At 38.2% G+C, this 25,434-nt stretch overlaps 1 protein-coding gene across 3 annotated transcripts in view; it reads right to left on the minus strand.

The window, feature by feature from the left end:
* Positions 1 to 25,434, minus strand: part of LOC149319090 (dachshund homolog 1-like) — a 426,364-nt gene that overhangs the window by 244,075 nt on the left and 156,855 nt on the right. For all 3 annotated transcript variants that reach the window (XM_089511099.1, XM_089511098.1, XM_089511097.1), the window contains exon 2: positions 2,899 to 3,014. In XM_089511099.1, the coding sequence (XP_089367225.1) occupies positions 2,899 to 3,014 (116 nt within the window). The remainder of the gene's footprint in view (positions 1 to 2,898; positions 3,015 to 25,434) is intronic.

Raw genomic sequence — 25,434 nt, forward strand, 5'->3', positions numbered from 1 at the left:
ATAAAAATTGCCATTCTGTTTTCAGGCTACCTACCCTCCTACTTAATGTTGGCTTGCTTTCCAACACAAAAATAGCAAAAAGCTTAGATTAAAAAAAAAACATTGCCTTCCCTCTTTATTAACAATCTTTCAACTAATAAAATGAAAATAATTATCAAATGGCTGCAAGAGAGTTAAAAAGCAACCCAGAAACAACAAAGCTCCTATTGTACTCCATATGAGTGGACAGTCTAAAGAACAGTGTGTTCCAGTGGTATTCAACCTTTTACCCTTGGGACTCTTCCTTCACACCCACATGCAGATGTCACATCCCCTGATTCTATATAACATAGGAATAAAAATATTTTGTTTATTTAGTGTGCATATAAATAACATTAATCAAATTAAAATGGTTTTATTTAAGTAAATTCAATATTTAACTGGGTAAATTTTACACTTTTTTATACTTAAAAAAGTTTGGGAAGAGGAGAAGGATGGATCAGGGCCTCCAAGTCTTGTCCCCTCTGGGGGTCCCACCTCACTGTTTGAGAACCACTGGTGTATTTTAAAATGTTACTCATGAATTAAGTCACTTATTAATGGGAGAGTTCTATAAGTCCTTGTATACATTCTCATTTCTAATTAGCAGTATTATTTCTATGCCTTTAAATCCATTCCTTTCTATTTTCCTTCTATCTTTTTAGATGTTGAAATTAATACATGCAAAAACAACAAATGGGCAAAAGAAAAGAAAGATGGGGGAACTTTATATCCCAATACCCCAACCCCTGATGTCCCTTATGACTGATATTGTATGATAGACTACATATCTGGGGTGCAGATTTGCACACATCAATCATATTCTTCAAAAGCAACATTTACCAGTAAAAAACAAATAAACCAATGACTTCTGTCATTCCCTCCTGGTCCTGTATTTTCTAATTTTAAACACTTATTACCCTTACCACTTCCCTTTCCCACCCCACTTTTCCCACCCTTCTCTTTGAGCCTGTAAAGACTGGCCAGAGAAGTCAGCTGCCAAGCAGCTTGGAAGTGTGGCATTTAGACACTGCGCACCCCCAAGATGTACAGAAGCTGCCCTGGCTGACCAGACAGGGTCAGCTTCCAGCCATTCTATGGGCATGACGTTTACACACTGCATGCTCCCAGAGTTCCTGGAAACCACCCTGCGATTACACTGGGGCAGCCAATGGCAGCCGTTTACCGGCCCAAATAGGAGTAGATCTTTTCCACATATGTGTGGGCCAGCGTCGGGGTGGATTGGGGCTGTGGCATATGTTTGATACAGCTTCCAAAACAACTAGCTCTGGGGCTGCCCCAATTCACCCTTTTGTGTCGGTCTTTTCTGCCCCTTAGTTATCTATTTTAATTGGCAAGCTTTTCAGGTGAGACACCCCTTTTGGTTTCTACAAACCATATTTGTACTATGCAATCATTGATATACTACATCTAGAGTTGCCATAAACTATGATTCTGTGTCCTTTTATTTTGACTTATGTACACCTTTATTTTACTATTAGTTATTTAGTTAATTTTATCATCAGTTCAAGAAGCTTGATGTACTGTAGTGTATGAAAGTAACTCTAATTATCTGCATAGTGCTCTGTTAATGTAAATTAGGCTATGAGACAGTGACTTGACCATGTTTTGTGACTGATTAGGAATTACAACTGTGTCTCCACAATCCAAATACAGCATTGTGTTCTAGGTATACTGTTAAACTCACGGCAAGGGCCACTTTTATGTTTTTACTATTTCAAGAGGACCAACTCACTATGCTACACCTGGAAAACTGGGGCCACATACTTACCTGTAACTTTGCAGAGTAGTCCAGCTCAGCAGTGAGCCATCATGTTCTCTTCATATTTTCCCTTCCTTTCCACTGAGAGACAACATAGTTTTCCTGGGTTCTCAGGGACCAGCCAAACAAGTTGGCTGCTTGGACTAGGGTAAGTTGGGCAGGAATGACTGTGCCAGGGCAGGTTTCATTCAGGTCTGCCAATGGCATATAAATTCAGCTCCCTACACCCTCCTCCAGCATCCAGATTCTTTTTTTCCTATGAACCTCCTCCCACCATAAGCCCTCCTCACACCCAGCCAATACAACTCAGGAGGTCCATATTTAGAGAAACACAGGAGTTGCAGTTCTTACATTTAATGATCTTTTGTTTACTTATGTTGTTACAGCAGATTGATCTACATATTATTTTCTTTCTTTTGCCTTGAAAATAATAAGCCTACATTGGTAATACAGTAATTGACACATTCCATCGTTTCTCCGAATCAAAAAGAAACACTGACACTTACAATTATAATTGCTTCAAGACTGATATGTATTGTGCAGCCTTCTGGAAGCAAAGTACGATCTCATCAATACAGAGAAGACTTGTTTAAGTAGGGGATGTAGCAGTTATTTCCAAAGCAGCATTATTTCCAAATTAACATTATTAGTTTCAAAGAAAAAAATATATAAATCCTTTACTAAAATTATTTTAGTTCCAGAAGTTTATCATATAAAATATTACTGACAGCAAATAATTTACAAAGCATATGTGTTACATTTGGTTCATGAAAAGGGACCACAAGATGATTTCAGGACCCGCTGCAATGAAGACGAAAGCCTCTCCTGCAGTCTAGAAAGCTACAAAGCCAGACTTCCTTCTCCTACCTTGGCCCAATGTTTATTGTAATATCTGAGAAATGAGCTAAGAAATGCTTACACCCTGAGAAATTAATCCTATTGTAGCAAAATACAAAATGATAGGTATTTAATTCTAAAATTAAGATTCCTTCTAATTTCAATTACGGGCATTTTGACCTATTGGAAGTCCTAAAACATGCTGGGATGCATCCACTGCATCACAGTGCCATATGTACCATAACTTGTGCAACACGTACCTGTTGGTGGGATGATTCCTGGAGACATGAGACCAGGGACAGAATGCGGCATAATATGAGAATTCTCTGGAGAGGTGACACTTTGAGTCCGCTTAGGAGGCCGTCCAGGTCTGGAACTGAAAGAAAAAAGCAAACAAACAAAAACTTTACAATTAAGCTGTTGTCTTACACATCATTTCAAAGTTGTTTCAATTGGTAACATGGACTGTAAATAAATTTGTTTCAAGGACGGTTGCTTTTGCAGTTAGATGTAATAGACTTCCATCACTAATTAGATTACATGCTGAATTCATTTTCCTCATTGAAGATCAGCCGCGCTTGATGCATAATTCATAGCCTGCACCTCGTTACCTGCTTCTTCATATTAATATCTATACACAGTTTGAATTGCCTCGTTTGCATATGCTAAAGTTCTGCATGCAGCCTTCAGCATGAAAATTATGCACTAACTTGTAATAATTATTACAGTCAGCCTGCTATTGATTTATGAGACTTTTAAAAACCAAATATGTGTAGTACTTGTAATGAATGATATTTTAAGGTTCTTCAGGAAATTAAAAGGCAATGGCTGCCTAAGGAAATGTTCTGCTTGTTTGATTTAATACTACAGTTAGCTGGGAGGTGGAATGAAAGAGTGGTTCAGACCTATAGCACATTTTTCGATGATATGTTTTATTACTCCGCACTACTACCCTGATATCTAGATGATAAATGACAATACATATCTAATATGTGAAAAGGTCTTGCAATTTCTTTATTTTTTGTCATGTAAAAGATAAGTCAAGTTATCATTTAACCCTTATTCTATTTTAAAGTTAAAAAAAAAAGAATTTTGCTTTAAATATGGTGCAGTTGTCAGACAAGGCTTGGAGTAGTGGGTAAGACACTTCTGAAAAATGGCAGTCCTAGCAATTGACATCTGTACTGTGCAGACATGTGGAAGGGCATGTACTTATAGGGAGAGGCTTTAAGAGGAAATGTTCACAAGAAATGAAAGATGTCATCTTCTTTCTGCCACAACCTCTTTCATGTATGAATTGCACCAGAGAAGATCCGTGCAAACAGGAGTTCCAATCTCACAAAAGCCTCTCTCATGTATGATTTGCATCAGAGAAGGTCCATGCAACCAGGATTTCCAATCTCACAAAAGCCTCTCTCATGTATGATTTGTGCCAGAGAAGGTCCATGCAATGAGGATTTCCAATCTCACAAAAGCTTCTCTTATGTATGATTTGTGCCAGAGAAGGTCCATGCAACCAGGAGTTCCAATCTCACAAAAGCCTACATGCAAGAAGCTGTGTGAGAAACCTCATACATGCAGACATGCACATTAACACTATGAGGGACAAGGAATGTAGTACGAACAATGTAAAGCCAGAAGAGAGGTTCTGCTCCTCAATCATAGTGCAGAGCTGACTTGTGCAATTAAAGTGGGAAGGGAGCCAAGATCAAAAGTCAACGTGAGAATCTACTCAGCTAAAATGATACTGATATGGATAGTGGCATAGGGATGGATCTGCATGTATAACAGGGTTATTCAGTTGGGTTGAGTTCACTTAGCAACAGACCCAAGCAGGTGCAACATTAGTTAGTCTTGGGAAGCAGACATGACTGCTTAGGAAAGTCACCAAAAAGTCTGCTGCTGTTGCAAATGAAGGCATATCCAGTTCAAAAAGTATGATTAATGTGAAAACACTTATATGAATCAAGGACTGTATGCATACTGCAGAATTAAAGCACTGTGACACCATTTTAACTGCCATGACTCTATCCTACAGAATCCTGGGATTTGTAGTTTGGGTAGGCACCAATGCTCTCTGACAGACCAGGCTGGATACTGCACCAAACTACAACTCTCAGGATTCTGCAAGATAGACTTGTGGCAGTTAAAGTGGTGTCAAACTGCTTTAATTCCTCAGTGTCGGTACACTTAAGGACTACAAAATATTGTCTATAAACTCTGAGAAATCAGAGGATCTCCACATTTTTTTAAAGGACGTAGGCTAACCCCTTTGAGATTAAAGTTCTGAGTATGACTTCACATTATAATTCTAGCGTTTGTTTTTCCAGAAAGAATTAAACAAATAAATAGTTATAGTAGCTTGTCAACGCAGCTCCGAACCTTAAGATCATTCTATGATGCCCATTAAGGTTGATTTCTTTCTTAGGGCACAATTCAAAGTGCTGGTTATGACTTATAAAGCCCTACTCAGCTTATGTCCAGATTATTTGAGAGACCATATCTCCCCATACAAACCTGCTAGAGCCCTAACATGTTCTAGGAAAGGCTTTCTCTTGGTCCCACCACCATCGCAAGGCTCACCTGGTGAGGACACGAGAGAGAGCCTTCTCGGTGGCTGCTCCTGCCCTCTGGAATGCCCTTCCACAAGAAGCAAGGCTGGCTCCCTCTTTGCTTGCTTTTCATCAGCAAGTAAAAGCAGTTCTATTCAGGCAGGCATTTGATGTGTAATCATGAAGTGGCTTGGGTGTTTGTTATATAGGGTGGATACCATGGTGTTAGTGTGGTTTTAATGTCTGTGATTTTGTACAGTTTTATACTGTTTTTAGATTATATTTTAATTGTTTCATTTTATTATGTTTTTAGATTTTATTTATGAGCCACCTTGAGTCCCTCTGGGGAGAAAAGGCAGGATAGAAATCAAATTAAATCAAATAAATAAATAAATAAATAAATAAATAAATAAATAAATAAAAATACATCAATAGCAAACACTCGAAAGATCCTAGGATGCTGAAAGTCTGGTTTCAAATCTTTACTCATCCAGCCACGTGGCTCTGAACTAGTAACTACACTCAGTCTGATTCTTCTCAGGTAAGATAAAAACTACTTTGTGTCCTCCACACTATGCCCCCTACAGCAATGACATAGAAAAAAATGAATACATTAGAAATTGCAGTACTAACACATGCACCCGTACAGGACACTCAAAATCTCATTTTGCTGCCTATGGCAGAATTATCCCACTTTTTTACTCCTATACTGCTTACAGGTTTTTTTGTTGAATTTTTGCAAGGTGAACAGTCAAAGATGCTGAAAATATTAGAAGTATTTTAGTTATTTGGAAGTCCACTCTTAAATGCAATACATATATAGCACAATTCTTACTTTCCCTGTTAGCATTAGATCATCTTTGTGTTTTGAGACACCCACATTTTTTAAACTACAACCATCCCTAATAAACGAATAACGATCAAAGTACAGGGCATTTCCTTGGAGTTTAATGACTCAAGACCTTGGGCCATTAACCTTAACTGGTCATTAATTCCCAAGTTAATGACCTGAATTGAGGTCATTATTAATATAAAGCCAGAAGAATTTTGTTTGGTTCAATGTGGCTTCCTTTTTTTTTTCTCACAAAAAAATGCACATTATTTCCTAGACTATTGTGAGAGAAGTATATGAGAATGAATTGTTTTACTTTTTGTTTAACCTTGTAGTAAATATAGCCTCTATTCTTGAGAATGTTCTGTATTATTCACAGTGAAAATAAACATATTGGAAATATATCTACACAGGAGCCTTCCTCTTCCAGGACAGCTGTTTTACAAATTGCACTAGAGTGCTGCATGAGAAAAGTGAAACTAAATGCAAAAGTGATTTTTTTTAAAAAAAATGACATACAATAGCTAATCCTATTATTTTCTCGAAACTGTATAATACATTATTGCAATTTAAAAATCTATGCTTAGGTAATTAAAACATGAAAAACATCATCTTTAAAAAGTAAAATTATACTGATGCCAAGCCAATACAAGGCATACCAGCCACCTGCCCCAATTTGGCAAGGGCAATCTCAAATACAGTCGATCCCCCTTATCCACGGATTTTTTTATCCACAGATTTGAGCATCCACGGCTTGAAAATATTCCAAAAAATGTATAAGTTCCAAATAGCAAACCTTGATTTTTCATTTTATATAAGGGTCACGATTTTGTTGTGCCATATTTTTAATGGGAGTTGAGCATCCACAGATTTTGTTATTCACGGGGGATCCTGAAACCAAACCCCAATGGATAACAAGGGCCCACAGTAATCCTTTTGTCCTGCTTTTTCTCTACTCTTAAAATGCCCTAGGCTGCATCTGCACTGCAGAAATAATCCAGCTTGACACCACTTTAACTGTCATGGTTCAATGCTAGGGAATTCTGGGAACTGTGATTTTGTAAGAAATTTAGCCTTCTCTGCAGAGAGCTCTGGTGCCACAGCAAACTACAATTCTCAGAATTTCAGAGTATTGAAGCATGCCAGTTAAAGTGGTGTCTAACTGGATTATTTCTGCAGTGCCAATGTAGCCCTATTATTCAGATGATGCAGGCCAAAATCCTGGAGTCAGGATCATGCCCAATCCTGATCCTGTGGATCAGAAGGATTCAGCCTGAAGGGTAATTTCCCTTGTTTGCAACAGTCTCCTGTTTACAGGCCTCCTCCTGTACTCCTCACCTTGCTGTGCATTGCTCCAGCAAGCCTTCCCAGACTAACCTCCAAAATGAGAACCTGAACTGCTCACCTACCCACTGTCTCTCCCTATGACACTCCTGTAAATATTTTTCCATGCTCCTAATTTAGCTGCATTCTCTATGCAACTGGGTGTAATGTGTGATACTGCTACTGTTATTATATGGTATGATGTTTTATTTCTATTTCAGCAGAAGGAGGGAGGGCTAGGGGATTGGGATCATGTTATTACTATTTTTAAATGTTATATTGGACTGTTGTTACCCACCTAGATCCTTGAAAGGGAAAGGCGGGATATAAATAAATAAATAAATTATTATTATTATTATTATTATTATTATTATTATTATTATTATTATTATAGAAGCCTCTGAGAAGCCATGTGCCCCATTTCCATGTCAGAGGCAGAGATGGGGGGTTCTTTTCAGTTGGAGCAATCCACAGCAAGGTAAAGAGTGTATGGTTGTCCCAGGTTGGTACAGGGATGAATGCATAAACACCTGCTCATCCCTACACCAACCCAGGAACCAACCTGGGTGAGCACCAGGGCCAGGATTAGACATGCTCAGCTCATGCTATCTGGCCCATCTGTTCAGCCTGTCACTATTACGTAGGCGCGTTACAGACCGACGAAAAGCAGTAGCCTGCTTCAAGCTCCAAGGACACCCCACGGCAGCGGGGAGGAGGAGAAAGGGGCTGCTTGGCCCCTTTCTCCCTTGCGTCACTGGGCGCAGCCATCTAAAGGCTGCGCCCAGCGATGCAAGACCAGGAAGGAGTTCCGTTTCAGAGCTCCTTCCGGCTCCGATGAAAGGGCGCACTAAGCGCCCGTGCACGGTGTGACAGTATCACGTCCGCGCCGCCTCATTTGGAGGCAGCGCGTTCGTGACGCCATCATGGCGGCCCCTATATAGATGGGGCGCCGCCATCTTGTACGTCCTCAGGATGTATTAGGCTTGGGGGCGTCAAGAAGTGATGCCCCTTTTTAAACCTAGGACATCCTGAGGACGTCCCTTATGGCGGTTTGTAACGCGCCCAAGTTTCACACTTCGCTAAGATTCACTTTTTTCATATTTCTCTCCTTCTTCCACTTTCCTACTCTCTCTTTAGCTTACTTAAAGTGCTGCAAAATAAATCAACGGAGGGAAGAGGAAAAATCTTGCTCTTCCTAGTAGGCACACGTTGCACTCACTTTTTACTTGTGTGTCTCTCCTCATTATGTGGCGATCCTGACAGTGGACTAACCATCGTTCACATGATCAAAAACAGATCCCATATTTATGGAATATCTGTTGTCCAAGAACCAGACATGCAGAGTTTGTGACACACCAAGAAGACTGTAAGATACTCATTTTTGCAGTCCTACATAAGTGGCATGAATTATAAATGTATCGTTCTAAGAATACCTATGTTTCACTTAAGTGTAACAGACTTGGAACACTGGTGGGATATATTCAGCTTTAATATGTCAGATGCTGGGAAAATCTAATGTAAAGGCTAATTCAGCCAATCCCAAATTAGCTACTCCCTTGTTAATGATGCTTTATGGCTTTCTCATTATACCTGTTAAGTTTTGCTCCTTGATAAACAAAGCTGTTACATGGTAGCTATCCCTCGTCTGAAGTAATTATCTCCAAATTAAGAGAGGCATTTCATAACATCTCAGAATAACTTCATGCATTGTAATAGATCAGACAGTTTTGCTTGATTTTACGATACTTTAAAATGTTTCCTTCTAAATCCACAAGTTTCAGACACAGTATTTAAAAGATACATTTCATACTTTTCCTAGAGGTTTAAAATATTTAGGAATCTGGACTCTTCCTCTTGTTATGCTTCAATGGTAACTTATTGTATTGTATTGTATTGCATTGCATTTATCCCTATGCCTTTATCCCAGCATAGGACCCAAGGCAACATGCAATATACAAGAGGGATGATCATCTTGTCCTTCTGCACACTATTTTTATTTCTTACGAATCAAGTGCACACACAAATACCTCACAGAGGAGCCTTACTTCATTTATTCTTTCAGAGAGTGAGATGATGTAGAGCCTCTAGTATCAGACGCAACTACTTAAGAACATAATACATGAACACATGTTCCTTCTTGACCTATGAATACACCATCAATCTGTACTTTATATATGCAATTTCTGTTATAATACTATGCAAAACTCTATGTACTAAAAAAGAGACCCACAATCTGTACTTATACATAAATAGCTCTTATATGCTGCTACACAAAACCCTACTTTTAAAAAAAAAGAGTTCCAAACTATCTGCCTTTCTGTCTGGGGCCATCCTTTCATACATTGCCTTTTCATATCACATGATTTTACTGTGGAATTACATTAATATTCTTATTCCTTCCTCTTACATATATACTGCTTTAGATCTAAACTTGCACCCACATAACTGGAGGACTTCTTCTGCCAATGAGGCAGGCTAACAGAAGCTCCCCTGCCCTGTCAATTCCCCTTCCTCCTGAAACCCATTCAAACCTGCTTTGGAACGTCCTTTAACCTCCAACCTGGGAAGAGGCTGTGGTTGACAAAAGCTCCACTTTCTGTACACATCATAATTGAGTACCTAGAGCTCATATCTCTGGAACTCCAGACCAAGGATAGAGCAGCTTGGAGATGTCTCATTCACAGGGTCACCATGAGGTTGACTTGAAGGCAGCTAACAACAAACAACAAATAGTCTAAATAAATAAATGCCCAGTCTATAAGGGAAAGTGGCAGTGGGCTTTTGTTCGAGGAGGGGGGGAGTGATGCCAACATATTTTCTTTGGGCACTTATTGAAAAGAAAGTACCACACATCTGTAAGTAGTCATTTATGCCAAAAGAGACACAACTGCTATACTGTATTAGAATATTCTGGATAAATTTATATAAAAACAGAACACTCCCAAAAGGAAATAATTTCACACACACACACACACACACATGCACACGCTGTTGTATCTATTTATAGAGAGAGAATGTATTTCAATATTAGATTGCTACATAAAAAATCAGCTGCTGCTTAGTTTGTTTTAAGAAGTAATGCTGAATATATAATCTTGACCAGGTTCGCACTGACCTCTCTGTTGACATGCCTGGCAAAGAAATTAAATTTACTTTCTTAATCTCACCCACTGGCAGAGAAAATAAAAATAAATAACATGCCTTGATGACTCTACATTATTATGCTATGACTAAAAATTCTTAAATTATTATTTCATGAACTCCTATGGATATCACACCGGCGGCCTATGTATTCCAGAACAAGTTCAAGTTACAACAATTCAAGACTTGTGTCCTCATTTCTAATGGATCCCAAAGCTCTCAGTTTTTGTCCAGCTGTAGCTGGGAGATCAGACTCTGTTATATGTATTCTTTCAGCCAAATCAGAAGCAATGGGAACAGACTCTAGTCTTTGCAGTCCTTTAGTAATTGTAACTACTGTAGGTGATATTATTTTCCCTTTCCCCTTTTCACAAGTACTATAAACCACTTTTTAAAAAAACAGTTTGGTGATTAACATATTTACAGATTATTTGCATGTTGTTTAGCTCTTGTTGGATTATTTTATTTGTTTTTAATTTAGTAATTTTTATTTGGCATTTCAAAAAAGAATATTGATCTCAATATTCCAATTTATGAAGAAAAGAAACACATATTCTATAGATTCACACTGTGAGGCATTTCTAATTACAGAAATCTGGCACAGGCAAAAGTCAAATTCTTCTACTTATAAAACAACTGTCAGTGTCTCCATTCAAAATTTCATGCTAATAAGATATTTCTTATGTTTTAATTGTTGACATGGTTTTATGTCTCACCAGTCAAACCTAAGAATGGGTGGCAGTATTTTCTGAAAGAAGCACCTAAATACTCTAAAGGCACCACAAGTATTTAGGTGCTTATTTTTTTGGAAACTAAGCAGGATCAGCTATGGTTAGTAACTGGATAGAAGACAGCCAATGGATTCATTTCAAAGCAAAGAACTGACAAAACCACCTCTGAGTATTCCTTGCCTAAGAAAACCTTATGAAATGCATGGGGTCTCCATAAGTCAACAGGCAACTAGAAGGAACTCGCTTGCATATACACACACATATACACAAACACATTCCTGAAACAACACAAAATGTACCAGCACAGTACTACCTTGATGCCACTTGCACCTAGAAATGACACGCTATTCTGGTAGCTCCAAAAAGTATCTTTTCCAAACTCTGGACCCTGACTAAAATGGGAGTAGGTGTCTGAAGATCACACCTGAATTTGTACTTTAATTATTTAAAAACTGAACTGATGTTGATGGGCCAAACAATGATCTCAAGATGAGTTTGTGAAAAGAACCAAGTTAAGCACAGTCCTAAATGGATTGTCCAAGTGGCAAATGACAACTGTTTTAGAAAGACAAAGATTTCTGATCACTCTGGAAAGGACATAAGTGCTCCTGTCCTGCCTACAAAAAAAATATCAATTATTATTATATCTCTATGATTATCTACGACAATTTCATTTGGTACCACACAACTGGCCATAAGTGTGCAGTAATCTCTAGTTAACCACAAGGCTATTTCTTTAAAACATTAAAGAACTAACCAAACTAATTAATTGATTAAAACCTGCATTTAAGATATACAGTTGTAGCAAAATTCTACTGTAACTAAAAGTACAATGGAGTTGTCTCCTTAATAAAGAGGATGCATTTTTAAAAAACGGCAATAAATTTATTTTAATGAGTTTCTACGCCTTCAGTAAACACAACAAACTGTAAACATTAAGTCTCCACTGTCGTTGTTCTTATGAAACTTTAATTTTTTTCTATTGACCTAGTAATAGTTTAAATAGTAACAGTTTAGCAGATCAAATTAAACAAATATAAACATTTTACTTAATGACATCAGCAGTCAACACAAAACATCTGCGTTTTACTTTAACTGTGATCAGAGAATATTCTTTTGTTTATACTAAAGATAATCGCAAGGTTTATATTTCTGTTTTTAATTTAAGAGTGTGGAGTGGGGGGGAATAAAAAACCAGATTACCTCCAGGGTCCAAAAAAGCAATATGTTACAAATGCACTTTTCCCCCCTGTGTTGTAACCATGGTTAAACAATAGAAATGAACTTTCCCTGAACTCTTCTCCTTTAATGGCCTCGGTCCACATTGACCCTGTGGTTCATGCTGGAACCTGATACTATCAAACCTACTGCTGCTAAAGCAATCAGATTCAATACAAATTATACACACCCCATTGTAACACTAATTTCAGGATCTCATAAAACCTGTGCAATGGGAAACCATTCTAGCCCTTTACCCTCTATTGTTTAAAAGCAAGACAAATGCAACCAAAACACTACGGAGAAAACTTGTTTGGCTATATTAATATGTTTACTAATTATAACACAGTAACAACTACAATTTCAAGGAAGGTTTCCTTCCCTCCTCCCACGACCCAAAAGGCTATTGGAGGAACCATTAGCAAACAGATGGCTCCAGCCAGTCTAGGATCACATAAGCTTCCATGTGAATGGGCCATATAATTCAGTTATCAAGCTTTTCCTTTTGAATTCTTGGAAGAGGCAGCTTATAGTAGCCATGTTTTTAAAATCGAGCGCTATCGGTAAAATTAATATTTCTGTACAACAGTTGTAGTGCCTTTTGCAGTACATCTTCAATAGGGTTTTCTTAGGCAAGGAATATTCAAGAGGCGGTCTTCCTCTGAAATATAGCCTACAGCACCGGGAATTTGTTGCCACTCTCCCATCCAAGTACTAACCAGGCTGACTCTGCTCAGCTCCCAAGATCAAACCAAATCCGGTGCCTTTAAAATAATTAGGGCCTAATATTTCACAGATAGATTTCACAAAACCAGGACCCATGTGACCAAGCAACATCAGACAATAATCAAGATGGCAGAAGTTATTAATGAGGACGAACACACAAGGTAGAAGACGCTGCAGAAATTTGCATCTGCCTGAATGTACTGGGAAGGGCAAGACTGCCCCTCACTTCTGTTCTCCTCCCACAGAGTTGAGTGCAAACTATTTTTGGACTTTGAACTCAGTTTGTACCAATGAACAAAGGGAGAGAGTAGAAGGAGGAAAGGAAAATTGGGATATTTTAAAAGCCACTTAAAAGGTAGGATGACTGAAGACTAACTGAGACTGTCCCTGCCAAGTCAGGACAATTGGAGGGTATGATGTTGTTCACTAGACTAAAGAAAATAGGGATGTTTTGGTTTGCATCATTTACCTGCGTGAAAAAGATAGAAGACAGAAGGGAAAATTAAGTATCTTGTTTTCCCGAAAATAAGACATACCCATAAAATAAGTCAAAGGAGGATTTCTAAGCATTTGCGCAATATAAGCCATACCCCAAAAATAAGACATAGTGATAGGCTTGGCGTGGAATGGAAGGTGGCAGGAAGGGAGCGGAAAGTTTGGGGCCAATGGTTCTAAAGGAAATGGAGTCGCAAGAAATTCAGAATGGAATTCCAGGTTTGGAGAGTTATGATGATGTTCCAGAAGAAGACGATTTAACTATATTTGAATACATGTAGATTGTTGTATCATACTTAATAAAAATAAGACATCCCCTGAAAATAAGCCATAGTGTGTCTTCTTTAGGAAAAATAAATATAAGACAGTGTCTTATTTTGGGGGAAACACATTAAGTATTTACTTACTTATTAGAAAAGGAAGTAATTTTGAAAGGAACAGTTGAAAAGGGGATATTTGGTAGCATGTTTGGCACTAAGATATGATTTCTGTCTTGAACTCAGTGTGTGGCCTTGTCTCTCAGCCTTGCTGGTTTGTTTTAAGTAAAATAAATATTTCAGCAACAAATGTGGAATCAAAGGAGTTTTCAGCATTTCCTTCTTCCTTGTATTGAGTTTCTAATCTGGGATTATTTGTTTCCACCTAGTCCAGCACTATTTCTAGTGACAAGCCAAAGGCCATTGGGAATCTTTCATGAAGTGCACAAGGACAAATACATTCATTTCTTATATATTTCTTAGTATCTGGTATCTGATTTCTTATTAAAGATGAGCATGCAAAGTTGCCTCATACCATTAGTCAACATAGCACAGTATCATCTAACTCACTGGAAAGAATTCTATGGTCTTTCAGATGTCATTGGATGACAACTCTCCTCGACTGGATGAGTCAGTTGAAGCCGCCAGCAACTAAAGTCTAACAACTTCTCAAATGCAACATGATTTCCCCCTGCCCCAATAGCAGCTCTCTCAGTCTGGGGCTTATCTGAGCTTTGTCAATCTGAACTCTATTTACCCAAAGATGGAAGGAGCTACCCTCCATGTAAGCTATTCCAATAAATAGATTTTTACAGTAGGAAAGCAAAGACCTGTTCAAATCCAGCCTTTTGAGAAACTGGGGTGTAACTGTGAAAGAAAGAGAGAAAGTTTGTAGAAAAAGAAGTGGTTGTGATGAGCTAGTGGTCTGACTGTTGGACTAGGGCTTCAGGAGACTAGGGTGTGATGTGGATGTCATACTGACCAGTGGGTGTCATACTGAGGATGGAACAAGTTTGCTTTCTGCTGCTCCAGATACCAGGACACAGATCAATGAATGCAAACTACAGGGAAAGAGATTCCACCTCAACATGAGAAAGAACGTCCTGACAGTAATAGCTGTTGAATAGTGGAGCACACTCCCTTGGAATGTGGTGGAGTCCCCATCTTTGGTGGTTTTTAAACAGAGGCTGGATGGTGATTTGATTATGTATTTCTGCATGGCAGGGGGTTGGAAAGGATGGCCCTTGGGGTCTCTTCTAACTCTATGATTCCATGATTCTATGAATCTGTGCTCGGCCATGAAACTGACTGGGTGACCTTAGGGAAGTCACACTCTCTCAGTCGCAGAAGAAGGTAAAGACAAAATCCCTCTTTACAAATCTTACCAAGAAAACCCTGTGCCATAGGTTGGAACCAACTTGAAGACACGATACAACAACAAAGTAATGAAAGATGGTGTTTACAATGTCTTACAAAAGTATTTCCCCCTACCTTGACGTTTCCAAACTGTGTTACATTATGGCCTGGAATCAGAATGGATTTAATTGGCATTGTTACCACAGATATATTATGATTCCACAATATCTGGACACAAGATAACCAATACTGCGAAGGTCCAAAATATTTTTCTTGTTACACAAAAGTTAAGTAAGCAGAAACAAAGTAGCACTTGGTTGCATAAATATTCACTCTCCTCCCATGACTATACTTGATAGGAACACTTTTAGCAGTGATTAGCTTGAATCCTGCAAGTTTTGCCCATTTTTTTCTTAATGTTTTTTTTCTTAGCAAAATTGTTCTAGCTCTGTCAGGTCAGACGGGGACCATTGGTGAACAGCCACCTAGTACTCTCTCAGCCTTGTGCTAAATGGAAAAGCACCGGGTTACACAGCTGTAGTTATGATCACTGACTTCATTTTCCCAAAATGCCTCTGGATCCTGCAATAATATATGTTGGGGGCAAGCCCCAGTGGTAGAGGGCAGCTGCAACTATGTCCTCAGGCACTTGATTCTCAGTGCTACATCCTACAAACCCATTTTTAACATTAAAAAAATTAAGAGACCCTGACATTAGCTTGGGAACATACCATATACTAACAATTGGCATTACCTCAACTGCAACTATACCTCTACTATAGCTAAACTACTATAGAGACAGTATGTAGAGAGATCTTGCAGAGAGACCTTGTAGCACCTTTGAGGTGCTGAAAGGAAGAAGTTGGCAGCATGAGTTTTTCATAGAAGTGACCTTCTACTATCGAGACAGCTCATAATCTTTTGAGCAATACCTAAACTGAAACTTGCCAATCACTGAAAACCAGACTTTTGGTGAGTTCCCAGTTCAGATCACTGGTGGTAGTCCTGAACTGAAAGAAAAAAAATAAGTAATAAATATAATAAACACTTTCAAGTTGTTAAAGGTACAGGCTACCTCTGACAATTAGCCCAGCTCTAGATGGCAGTAGCTAAAGGGAAGAAATTGGGGTGAAAAGCATGAAATCCCATGTACTCTAAGCAAATATTGAAAGAGCCGAGTGCTATAAAAATAGACAGAAAGTAAAGAAACAGTTAAAGAAAGAGTAAGCAGATTCTGAACAATTTCACCATTGTTGTCTCTGGTTTGGAGTGGAAGATTAACCAATTAAGAGATTTTTCTGTGTCACTAAGCTGCTTTCATTTGTGAGCGCTGAGATTTATCTTACTTTGCAGTTAAAGCGGAAATTGCTGTTTATCTCAAAGCCACTTAAATGAACCACACTATGAACCTCATGATGTTTCTGAGTAACCACCAATTCCTCAGACCCACATGAAAATACTCTCCACCTTTACTGCCATGTTTATATTTATTTATATTTATTATTATATAGTCTTCCATTTTAAAATAAAGGAAACTGATGCATGTGCATGTGCGCATGCCTTCAAGTCACTTGTTGAGTTATGGTGACCCCATAAATTTCATACAGTTTTCTTGGGCCAGGAATACCCAGAGGTGGTTTTGCCAGTTCCATCCTCTGAAATATAGCCTACAGCACCTGATATTCATTGGCAGTCTCCCATCCAAGTACTAACCAGGGCTAACCTGGTACCGTTATTTCTGGGCCCTAAATATACCAAAGGCACCAAATCCCACTTGAAACAGAACAATGAGGGGGGGGGGAATAACAGCTCAATATCATAGTGAGCTTTATGTGTTCCATGTATTGTTATATCAAGTCAGTGCACCACTAAGTAAGTGCACAAGTTCTCCCTTTGAAAGTCCTGCTGGCAGCACAAAACACAAATGTTTTCTCTCATCATGGTTATCCTAAATATGACAGAATAGGGAAGAGCGACTATGGCTAAGGAAGGCACTGGCAATTGGGAAAGAGAAATATCTTTCAAATCTTTGATGGGCAGAGGTAGATAAGTATAGATTTTCAGCAATGAGACTAATCTTAATTTTGGGGGGTTGGGCAACCAAGGAGAAGAAAGCTGAGCTTGTGCCAAAGTTCTCTTTTTATCTTCTCATACTGCTAACCAAATGTGATATATGTCTGCTTTAAATCTGTACTTTCATATAATCTGAGAATTTATCCAACTTCATTTTAATGAAATAATTACCAACAACTACCAGCTGTGTGCCAAGACATCTGTCTTCTGTTTACATCCAAACTATTAAACGTTCCAAAATTACATCCTGTGAACCAGTATGTACATCTTTAGGAATAAAAACTAAATAAGTATCAGGTTTTTGTTACAGAACAGGTTTTGACGTCTTAATATGAACAGCAAAGCCAAACTATAAAAGCAAGAAAAACTACACTGTTGATGTCAAAGACTTGTATTTGAACAGAGAGAAAAAATTAACTAAAATCCTATGATAATCCCACTGAAGATATTTTCAGTTTGAGAAAGAAATTTCTGGATGGTGTAAACTGGCCTCAAATATTAAGTTGTCATTGCCCTTTTAAATCCTTTCAACTTGAATTCCCTAATTGTTCTCTCACTTTATCTCACTGTACCAGTAAGTAAATAAATTAACAAAATAGCTTTTATCGCACAGAATAACCTTTTAACTGAAGGATTATCTCTGGTTTATTTTTCATTTCTTTCACTGCAGATAGCAGTTCATGCCTCATTGATTAGTTTGCTGAGGTGGTGACCAGAAATGAAAACAAGGTCTCTCAGATATTGCCAGGACCTGTAAATGTTTTGTTTTAATGAATTAAAGCTAATATATATTACGGTTTTCAAAATTAATTCTATAAGGTACTGCAAAAGAATAGTGGAAAACTGTTTATTTGTACAGAGTATGCCAGGATGCAGATCTACTGACCTATCTGAAAGCATCACTTATTGGATCTATTTTTAAAGAGCTTTTTAAGAGTGAAATTTAATGTTACTTTTAATCAGGGCTTGGAATAGTTATTTTTGAACTACCACTTTCAGAAGCCCCCAGCCAATAATCCCTTGGTCATCACAGCTATCAGCCATGTTGGCTGGGGAATTCTGGGAGCTGTAGTCCAAAAAAATTTAACTTTTTAGATCTCTCTCTCTCTCTCTCTCTCTCTCTCTCTCTCTTTATATATATATATATATATATATATATATATATATATATATTTCCCAGCTACATCTACCTTTTTAAAAAAAAACTGAAAGCAAGCACATGAAGGACAAAACATGGAGGTAGTTGAACCTTTTGCTTTCCACTACAGTCACAATCTGGAAAAAGCCTCTCTCTTACACACACATACTCTCTCACACACATTGCAATTTACATGGGAAATTCTCTATTTGAAACCCTTTTTCCTATGCAAATTGCAGATCCAAATTAAAGCTTGCCTATCCCACCAGATTCCAATATAGATACGATCTCCACATTTCCTTTTAAATAACAAACATAAATATACCATACATTAAAAGGAAGAGCTAGTTTGGTGATTGACAGACATCTCTGTTTTGGTGAATCACAGACATCTCTGAAACAGACGTTGAATTTCTCTTCCCTAAATAGGACACTTTGCCAACATAGTACGACACCCTTACTGTTTCTTTACCTTAGTTCCATATCAGGGAAGAGACGATAGTTCATTGGAAATGGTTCCATTCTTAAAAATCATAATTTTGCATTTTTAAAAGATGAGAGTGAAATTTAATTTTGCATATTCCAATCTTCCAGCCTCAATGCATACCAATAATGGGACAGATAATGCTACTTATTAAAAGCAGTCACACAAAGAGCCTCATAGTTACACACAGAACTCCTTTTTTAAAAGAAAGTATTTATGCCCTCATTCCCACTACAAAATAAATCATTTTTGGAGTCGAATCAATGATTAGTGATGAATAGACGTTCACACTATTCGAGCCTTTGATTTACCTGTCCATTTCAGTTTAATCCACTTTGCGTTCACATTCAACAATGGATCGATTTAACATGGAGTCGCCTCACAGGGGTGATTGCGCCACAGGAACCGATTCCGTTCTACAGCCTGTTCACACTAGTGCTGAATCAATTTATCACAAAAGATGCAGGGAATTTAGTGGATATGGAAGAAGCGCTTTAAATGGGTCTAGCACTAGGGGACCCTTGACAAGCTGCGCCAGGGATTCGGTGCAAGTGCGAACAAGGGCCATTTAAACCACTTCAAACTGATTTATTATGTAGTGGGAATGGGGCCTATGTATCCCATTTCTATAAAAACAATCAAGACATAATAAAACCATAAAAAATCAAAACCAACAGAGTTTCATTAACTCAGTAAAAATAGTAAAATAACAAGAAATCTTTTGAAACAATGTTATAGCTAAATCACAAAATGTTTTAAACTGTGTGTTTTTAGTAGCCAAAGTTGGGTTCAGTTATCACTTTCAATGACCTGGCAAGCAGACTTTCGCGGGTTAACAGTTTCTTTAAGAAGGTTTCTCCTTGTAGAACTAAATGAATGGGGAGGTTCATGATAAAATTGGTAGATCCTTTGGATACCCCAGATGTATGAAGTTCTAGCTGTGTAAGTTAAAACCAGAGCCTTGTACTGCATTCCAGACATCACTGGCAACAAGTGTAGGACTTTAGTATCAAACTAGTATTATCCCAGTACCTTGTACCACTTAGCAGCCTAGCTGTCACATTTTATTTTTATGTGAGGTACAAGCTGATCTCTCTGCACTGAAAAAATAATTTAGAAGAAGAATAAACACATATGCAGTTAATGTCATTCATTATTCCCTAGCAGCCGTACAATATGACCACTACTTCTTTTTTTAAGACTAGCTAGAAAGGCGTCACTGTAATACCTTTGATCAGATTACTGGATCAAGCCCCAAGTATTTATTATGCTTTATTATTAATTTTGCTAAATCTAATACCTTACCATGACACCATGAAATGCCTGTTGCACCTAACATAGAAATTACTTATATACAGTAGTAAAGTATTGTGTTCTGTATGAAGAAAGCACCTAACCTTAACATGTCATTGTGGTGCCTTGTATTATGTGCAGATTTTTAGTTCTTGTTGAGGGGATCAAGATAAACACTCCAATCCAAGGCTGAAAATAAAATCTGTCATGAGTGTATTTAATTAAAGAAAATGGTTTTAAGAAAATGAGCAGTGTCTGAAGCATAGTGTTTACACAGGGCTAGTGCTACTGTTAGGGAAGAAATAGCAGCTGCCTCACGGAGGATATGGGGCATCATGAAAGTGAAATAAGTTGGTAGCTCTTTAAAACTATTGTTATTGTCTTTTAGGGCCTAAATATCCTAATGGAATCGGATCCTGTCTGATCCTGGAAGCATCAGTCCTGGTTAGTACTTGGATGGGAAACTGCCAACAAATGCCAGGTGCTTTGGAGCCTATCTTTCAAAGGAAAGAATTGACAAAAACCACCTCTGAATATTCCCTGCCTAAGAAAACCCTCTGAAATTCATGGGCGCGTTACAGACTGCTCCTTTGGGGCGGCCTGTAGGCGTGCCTTTCCCTGGTGTATCGGGGCCTCAGCTGCCAGACCGGCAGCCTCCGAGGCCCCGATCCTCCGCTTTGCAGGCTCCCCACGGCAGCGGGGAGAAGGAGAAAGGGGCCGCTTGGCCCCTTTCTCCCTTGCGTTGCTGGGCACAGCCGTCTGAAGGCTGCGCCCAGCGACGCAAACCAGGAAGGAGCTCTGAAACGGAGCTCCTTCCTGCTCCACGCAAAGGGCGCATTAAGCGCCCTCGCATGGAGCGATGGCGGCGCATTCATCACGCCATCATGGCGGCGGCCGTGTGGAACGCCACTGCCATTTTGTACGGACTCAGTCCGTACTAGGGTTAGGGGGGTGCAGAAGCACCGCCCCTTCCTAATCCTAGTACGGACTGAATACGTACTAATATGGTGGTCTGTAACCAACCATAGGGTAGTTATAAGTCAACAGGCACCTTAAAGGCACATACACAGAGATTGTATTTTACTACCAGAAGTAAGGAGTTTTCTGCCACATTTGGCTTTGCATACTATATACTTTGACCTTTGAGAAATAGAGAAGTATACTTAGCCATGTCTCTTGGCAGCTATAGAAGATTAGCCCAGACCTCTCTTATTTATGAAAGATTGTTGGATTTCTGAAGAAAATAAAGTTATGCCATCTCTTATAGGGAAAAGGTTTCATGGCCTGGCCTGCTGCTAATTGTCCACAGCTTAATATTCAAGTTGATATTCTAGTTTTAATTATTTTGCATGTTTTAGTTGCATTTGTTTTAGTATCATCTATGATTATATCAATGTCTTTAGGCTACGTAAGGACATACACTATAGACAGAGGCAAATCAAATGTATCTGGGTGCAGTATAAATATTGTCTCAAGAACAGCAAAGAGAGATTGGGGGCCAATATTAGATTGTGCTGTGTTGTTGAAGAAACCTTTTCATGCCCAAAGAGCGATGGTGTGTTGTGCTCTTATATTATCTGAATTGTTCAAATTAGAAGAGACCAATGAGGTCATAGGCTCATAAGAGTACAGGCTTCCATCAATCAGCATAATGCTATTCACTTTAATTGCTTCAAAAACCAATTTTAGGTAGTTTCTAAGACCGTAACTGCAGATTTACTTGTCTATATCACTATATGTCCCTAAAGAAACCAAAGTAAATATCCTGCAACAGTAGCGGAGATGCAGATGTTGGCAGAGTCAGTTGTGCATTTATTCCCTGGTGCAGTATTCTTGGTCTGGGACTTACCACTCTGCCTTATTCTTGAGATATCTTAATATGACCATCCAACAATCCTAACTGTTGAACATGCCACTAAAGAATATGAAAACTAACTTTTCTTATTAAATAAAAACTGAGACTATCCCTATAAATTCCTTTTTCTGTCTCTGTCTGAACAATGTGTACCCTATAACAAATTTAAGCATCCCAAAAATTCTGAATAGGCCATTTCTTGGTAGAAGCCTTTAACAATTCCTGAAGATATAAGAACTAACAAAACCCAATCATTCAATTTCCATTAATTATTTAATTTATTAAGAATATTTTTAAGATATCCTTCAGTGGAGCTACAAGAAAAAATGTAATATATGTCTTAGAAGAAAAAATACATTAAAATATATGCAAAAGCCAGAAAACAAAGGAATGTCCTTGCTTGGTAAAGCAAAGATAACAGTGTTGCCACTGTCTGAAGAAGAAATTCCTCGAACACCACTACTGAAAATTCTCTCACCATTTGTTTACTTCAGACGGTGGAGATTCCCAAGAGATTAACTCAAATTATGAGCAAGTTGTTATAAGAACTCATATCCCTTCTGATATCTGGGCTATCAGCTATAGAGAGTCTTAAAGCCTTAAAGCATTCCTTGAAATACAGCAATGGAACATATTAAGTTCTTTCAATGTTGGAAAGACATGTTAGCACCATCCATATAACCAACCCAGTCGATAGCATAGTGTCTGTGTTTTGGAATAGGAAGTTTCCAAACAGTCTTCAAACACAGTCCTGCTGACAATACAAGCCTAAGAAGCCATACTGGATTAAAAGGAAGATGAAGTAGAGACCAACCAGATGTCTCTGGGAAACCCATAAGGAGAACATGAACAAAACAGCAGCCAACCATCCTTGTTTCCTTGCAACTGGTATTGATGGACATACTGTCTTTCATACTAGAAGGAATAGAGCATCCACTGATAACATTGGCCTGTTACAGACTGCCAAAATAAAGCTGCTTTGGGTCTCTTTGGAGGTATGCTATTTAAATGATCCATTCCTAAGCACTCGAGTGCAGCTTTGGTGCAGCTTCCAGATTCTTAGGATGCATGCATCATTTAAACAGCATACCTCCAAACAGACCCGAAGCAGCTTTATTTTGGCAGTCTGTAACAGGCCATTGTTTCATTAATTTGTCCAGTTCCTTTTTAAGTCTTCCAAGTTGGCACCTACCACACTGCATGATAGCAAATTCCACGGAACCGAGAAAAAAAGAAGACCTTTTAGATATAAGAAGTGCCTGTTTCCTGTTCACTGACCTGAATCTCCCATCATTCAGGTTCATTAGATGGGGCTGGGTAATTATATTATACAAGAGAGAGAGGGAGGAAGGGAGAATACACTATAGTAATTGGTCTCCAAAATCCTGAAATCATATATTCTCCAAACTCCTGCCACCACATGGCCAGAGTCAGGATTCAAGATATGACCTCTTTAGGAGTTGCATGGTCTCAGTGGTTCTCTGATCTGCACAACGAGGAACTGGTAAGCTTCTCAACAATTCTAAGTCTCCCTGAAGCACAGTCTAAAACCTACTTATATGTCTGATAAAGTAATCTTCTAGACTATCATTTATTTGCAATAAATGCAGACTGATATAATAGTCCTGTTTGATGCAAAGGACTACATCTAGATAAAGAAACAGAGTCCTGTTATTCTCTCCCACTGTTGACACACACTGTTCATTGCAATATTCCTTTAAGAAATGATCATTTTACGTTCCAAACCCTGCAACTTGGCTAAATTTTGTATTTTGTCAACTGGATATTGTCTCCACTTTAATGAAATGTGAGCCCTTTTCTCTGCTAAATTGTCCTTGATATAAAGATTATGCTCTGTTAACAGTGCATTATACAAATGCCTACATTCACTCATCTTTTGTCAATGCTTTACTATCCACTTAAAAGATCAAGATCAACATAAAGGCAATAAAATGATACATAATAGCAGACACTTATGTTCTCTGTACTTTACTTATCAGTTTAACTAAGATGACTTTATCTAAAGGTTCATTTTCATACTGAGTTTATATCAATCAGCTATCCTTTACACCTGTCAGAAGGTTCCAACACCCAGATAAATGGGACTTATCATATAGTGATGTGAGATAATGAAAAATTCTTATGAAAACTATTCTTTATTACTCTTCCACAGCTGTTTCCTGTTATAAATATCCTACATAGTAACAAGCACTGCTAATGTTATGTTGGGGAAAAATGAACTTTGAGGATGAAGGAGACCAGTTTAGAGCAAAGAACATGGAACAAGATCTTTGGACATCGTAAATACAGTATCTAATTTCTCAACACATCTGAGATCAAAATTAGTCATGGAAAACCTATTTCTCAAATATTTTCACACTAAAATACTGTTAATAATAATAATAATAATAATAATAATAATAATTTCTGTAAAAATTATTGTAATAATTACAATAAAAATACTGTTCATGAACCTTTTTTCCCAAATGTGTTTCCTTTTCAGCTGCAGGTAACTACAATACAATACCCAGCATTCCTCACCATTGGCTATAATGGCTAAGGTTCATGGCGGGTGCAGTCCAACAATATCTGGAAAACCACACAATCCCCTTTCCTGTTATAATCAATGCCCAACATTGTATGTACACCATAATCATGTTTTCTGATTATGTAACTTTAATATGTTTACAGCTATATAGGCAGCACCTGGGGAAAAGTGCAAAGCCTGATCAAATGTAGTAGGATTTTGAGGGGGCAGGCTCCTGGGACTCCCAGGGTGGTTTCATCCCGGTTAAAGGAGGACACCTTACACAATAGAGTGAAAATGCATGTTTTCTGCTAACAAGTTTAACTTACCTAATTTTACAGGACATAATTTAGCTGTTCTTGATGTAGAATCTCATTTAATCTGGCACAGGTTTCTTGCTGTTGGTTCTCCCTTTTAATTTATGTACAATACATATATTCCCGTCCACCACACCAATTTTCCTAAACATAATACTTGCACTATATCAGGACTGGCATGAGTCGTTAATAGAATTCTCCAATGCAGGAGGGCAAAGGAAAGTGTCCCCTCGGTAATTATGACTGGTGCCGGTGCATTACAAACACTAAGTTAAGCCACTGTTGAGATCAAATCTTATTTTGAAGAAACCCAGTGGTCCCCCCCCCCCCCTGCATTAAGTCACTGAACATCAGTATACCCTGTGTTACTTTAATGATTGTTTATTTGACACTGCTACAATTTTCAAAACACATGAACTCTGCTAGGATTATTTCAGCCTGTGTATGATATAACTGAAATCTGTGGAATATGTTGCCA

This window comes from Sceloporus occidentalis, unplaced genomic scaffold (assembly GCF_023333645.1).
Source record: "Sceloporus occidentalis isolate IW3139 unplaced genomic scaffold, rSceOcc1.0.p SCAF_2, whole genome shotgun sequence".
Classification (NCBI taxonomy): domain Eukaryota; kingdom Metazoa; phylum Chordata; class Lepidosauria; order Squamata; family Phrynosomatidae; genus Sceloporus; species Sceloporus occidentalis.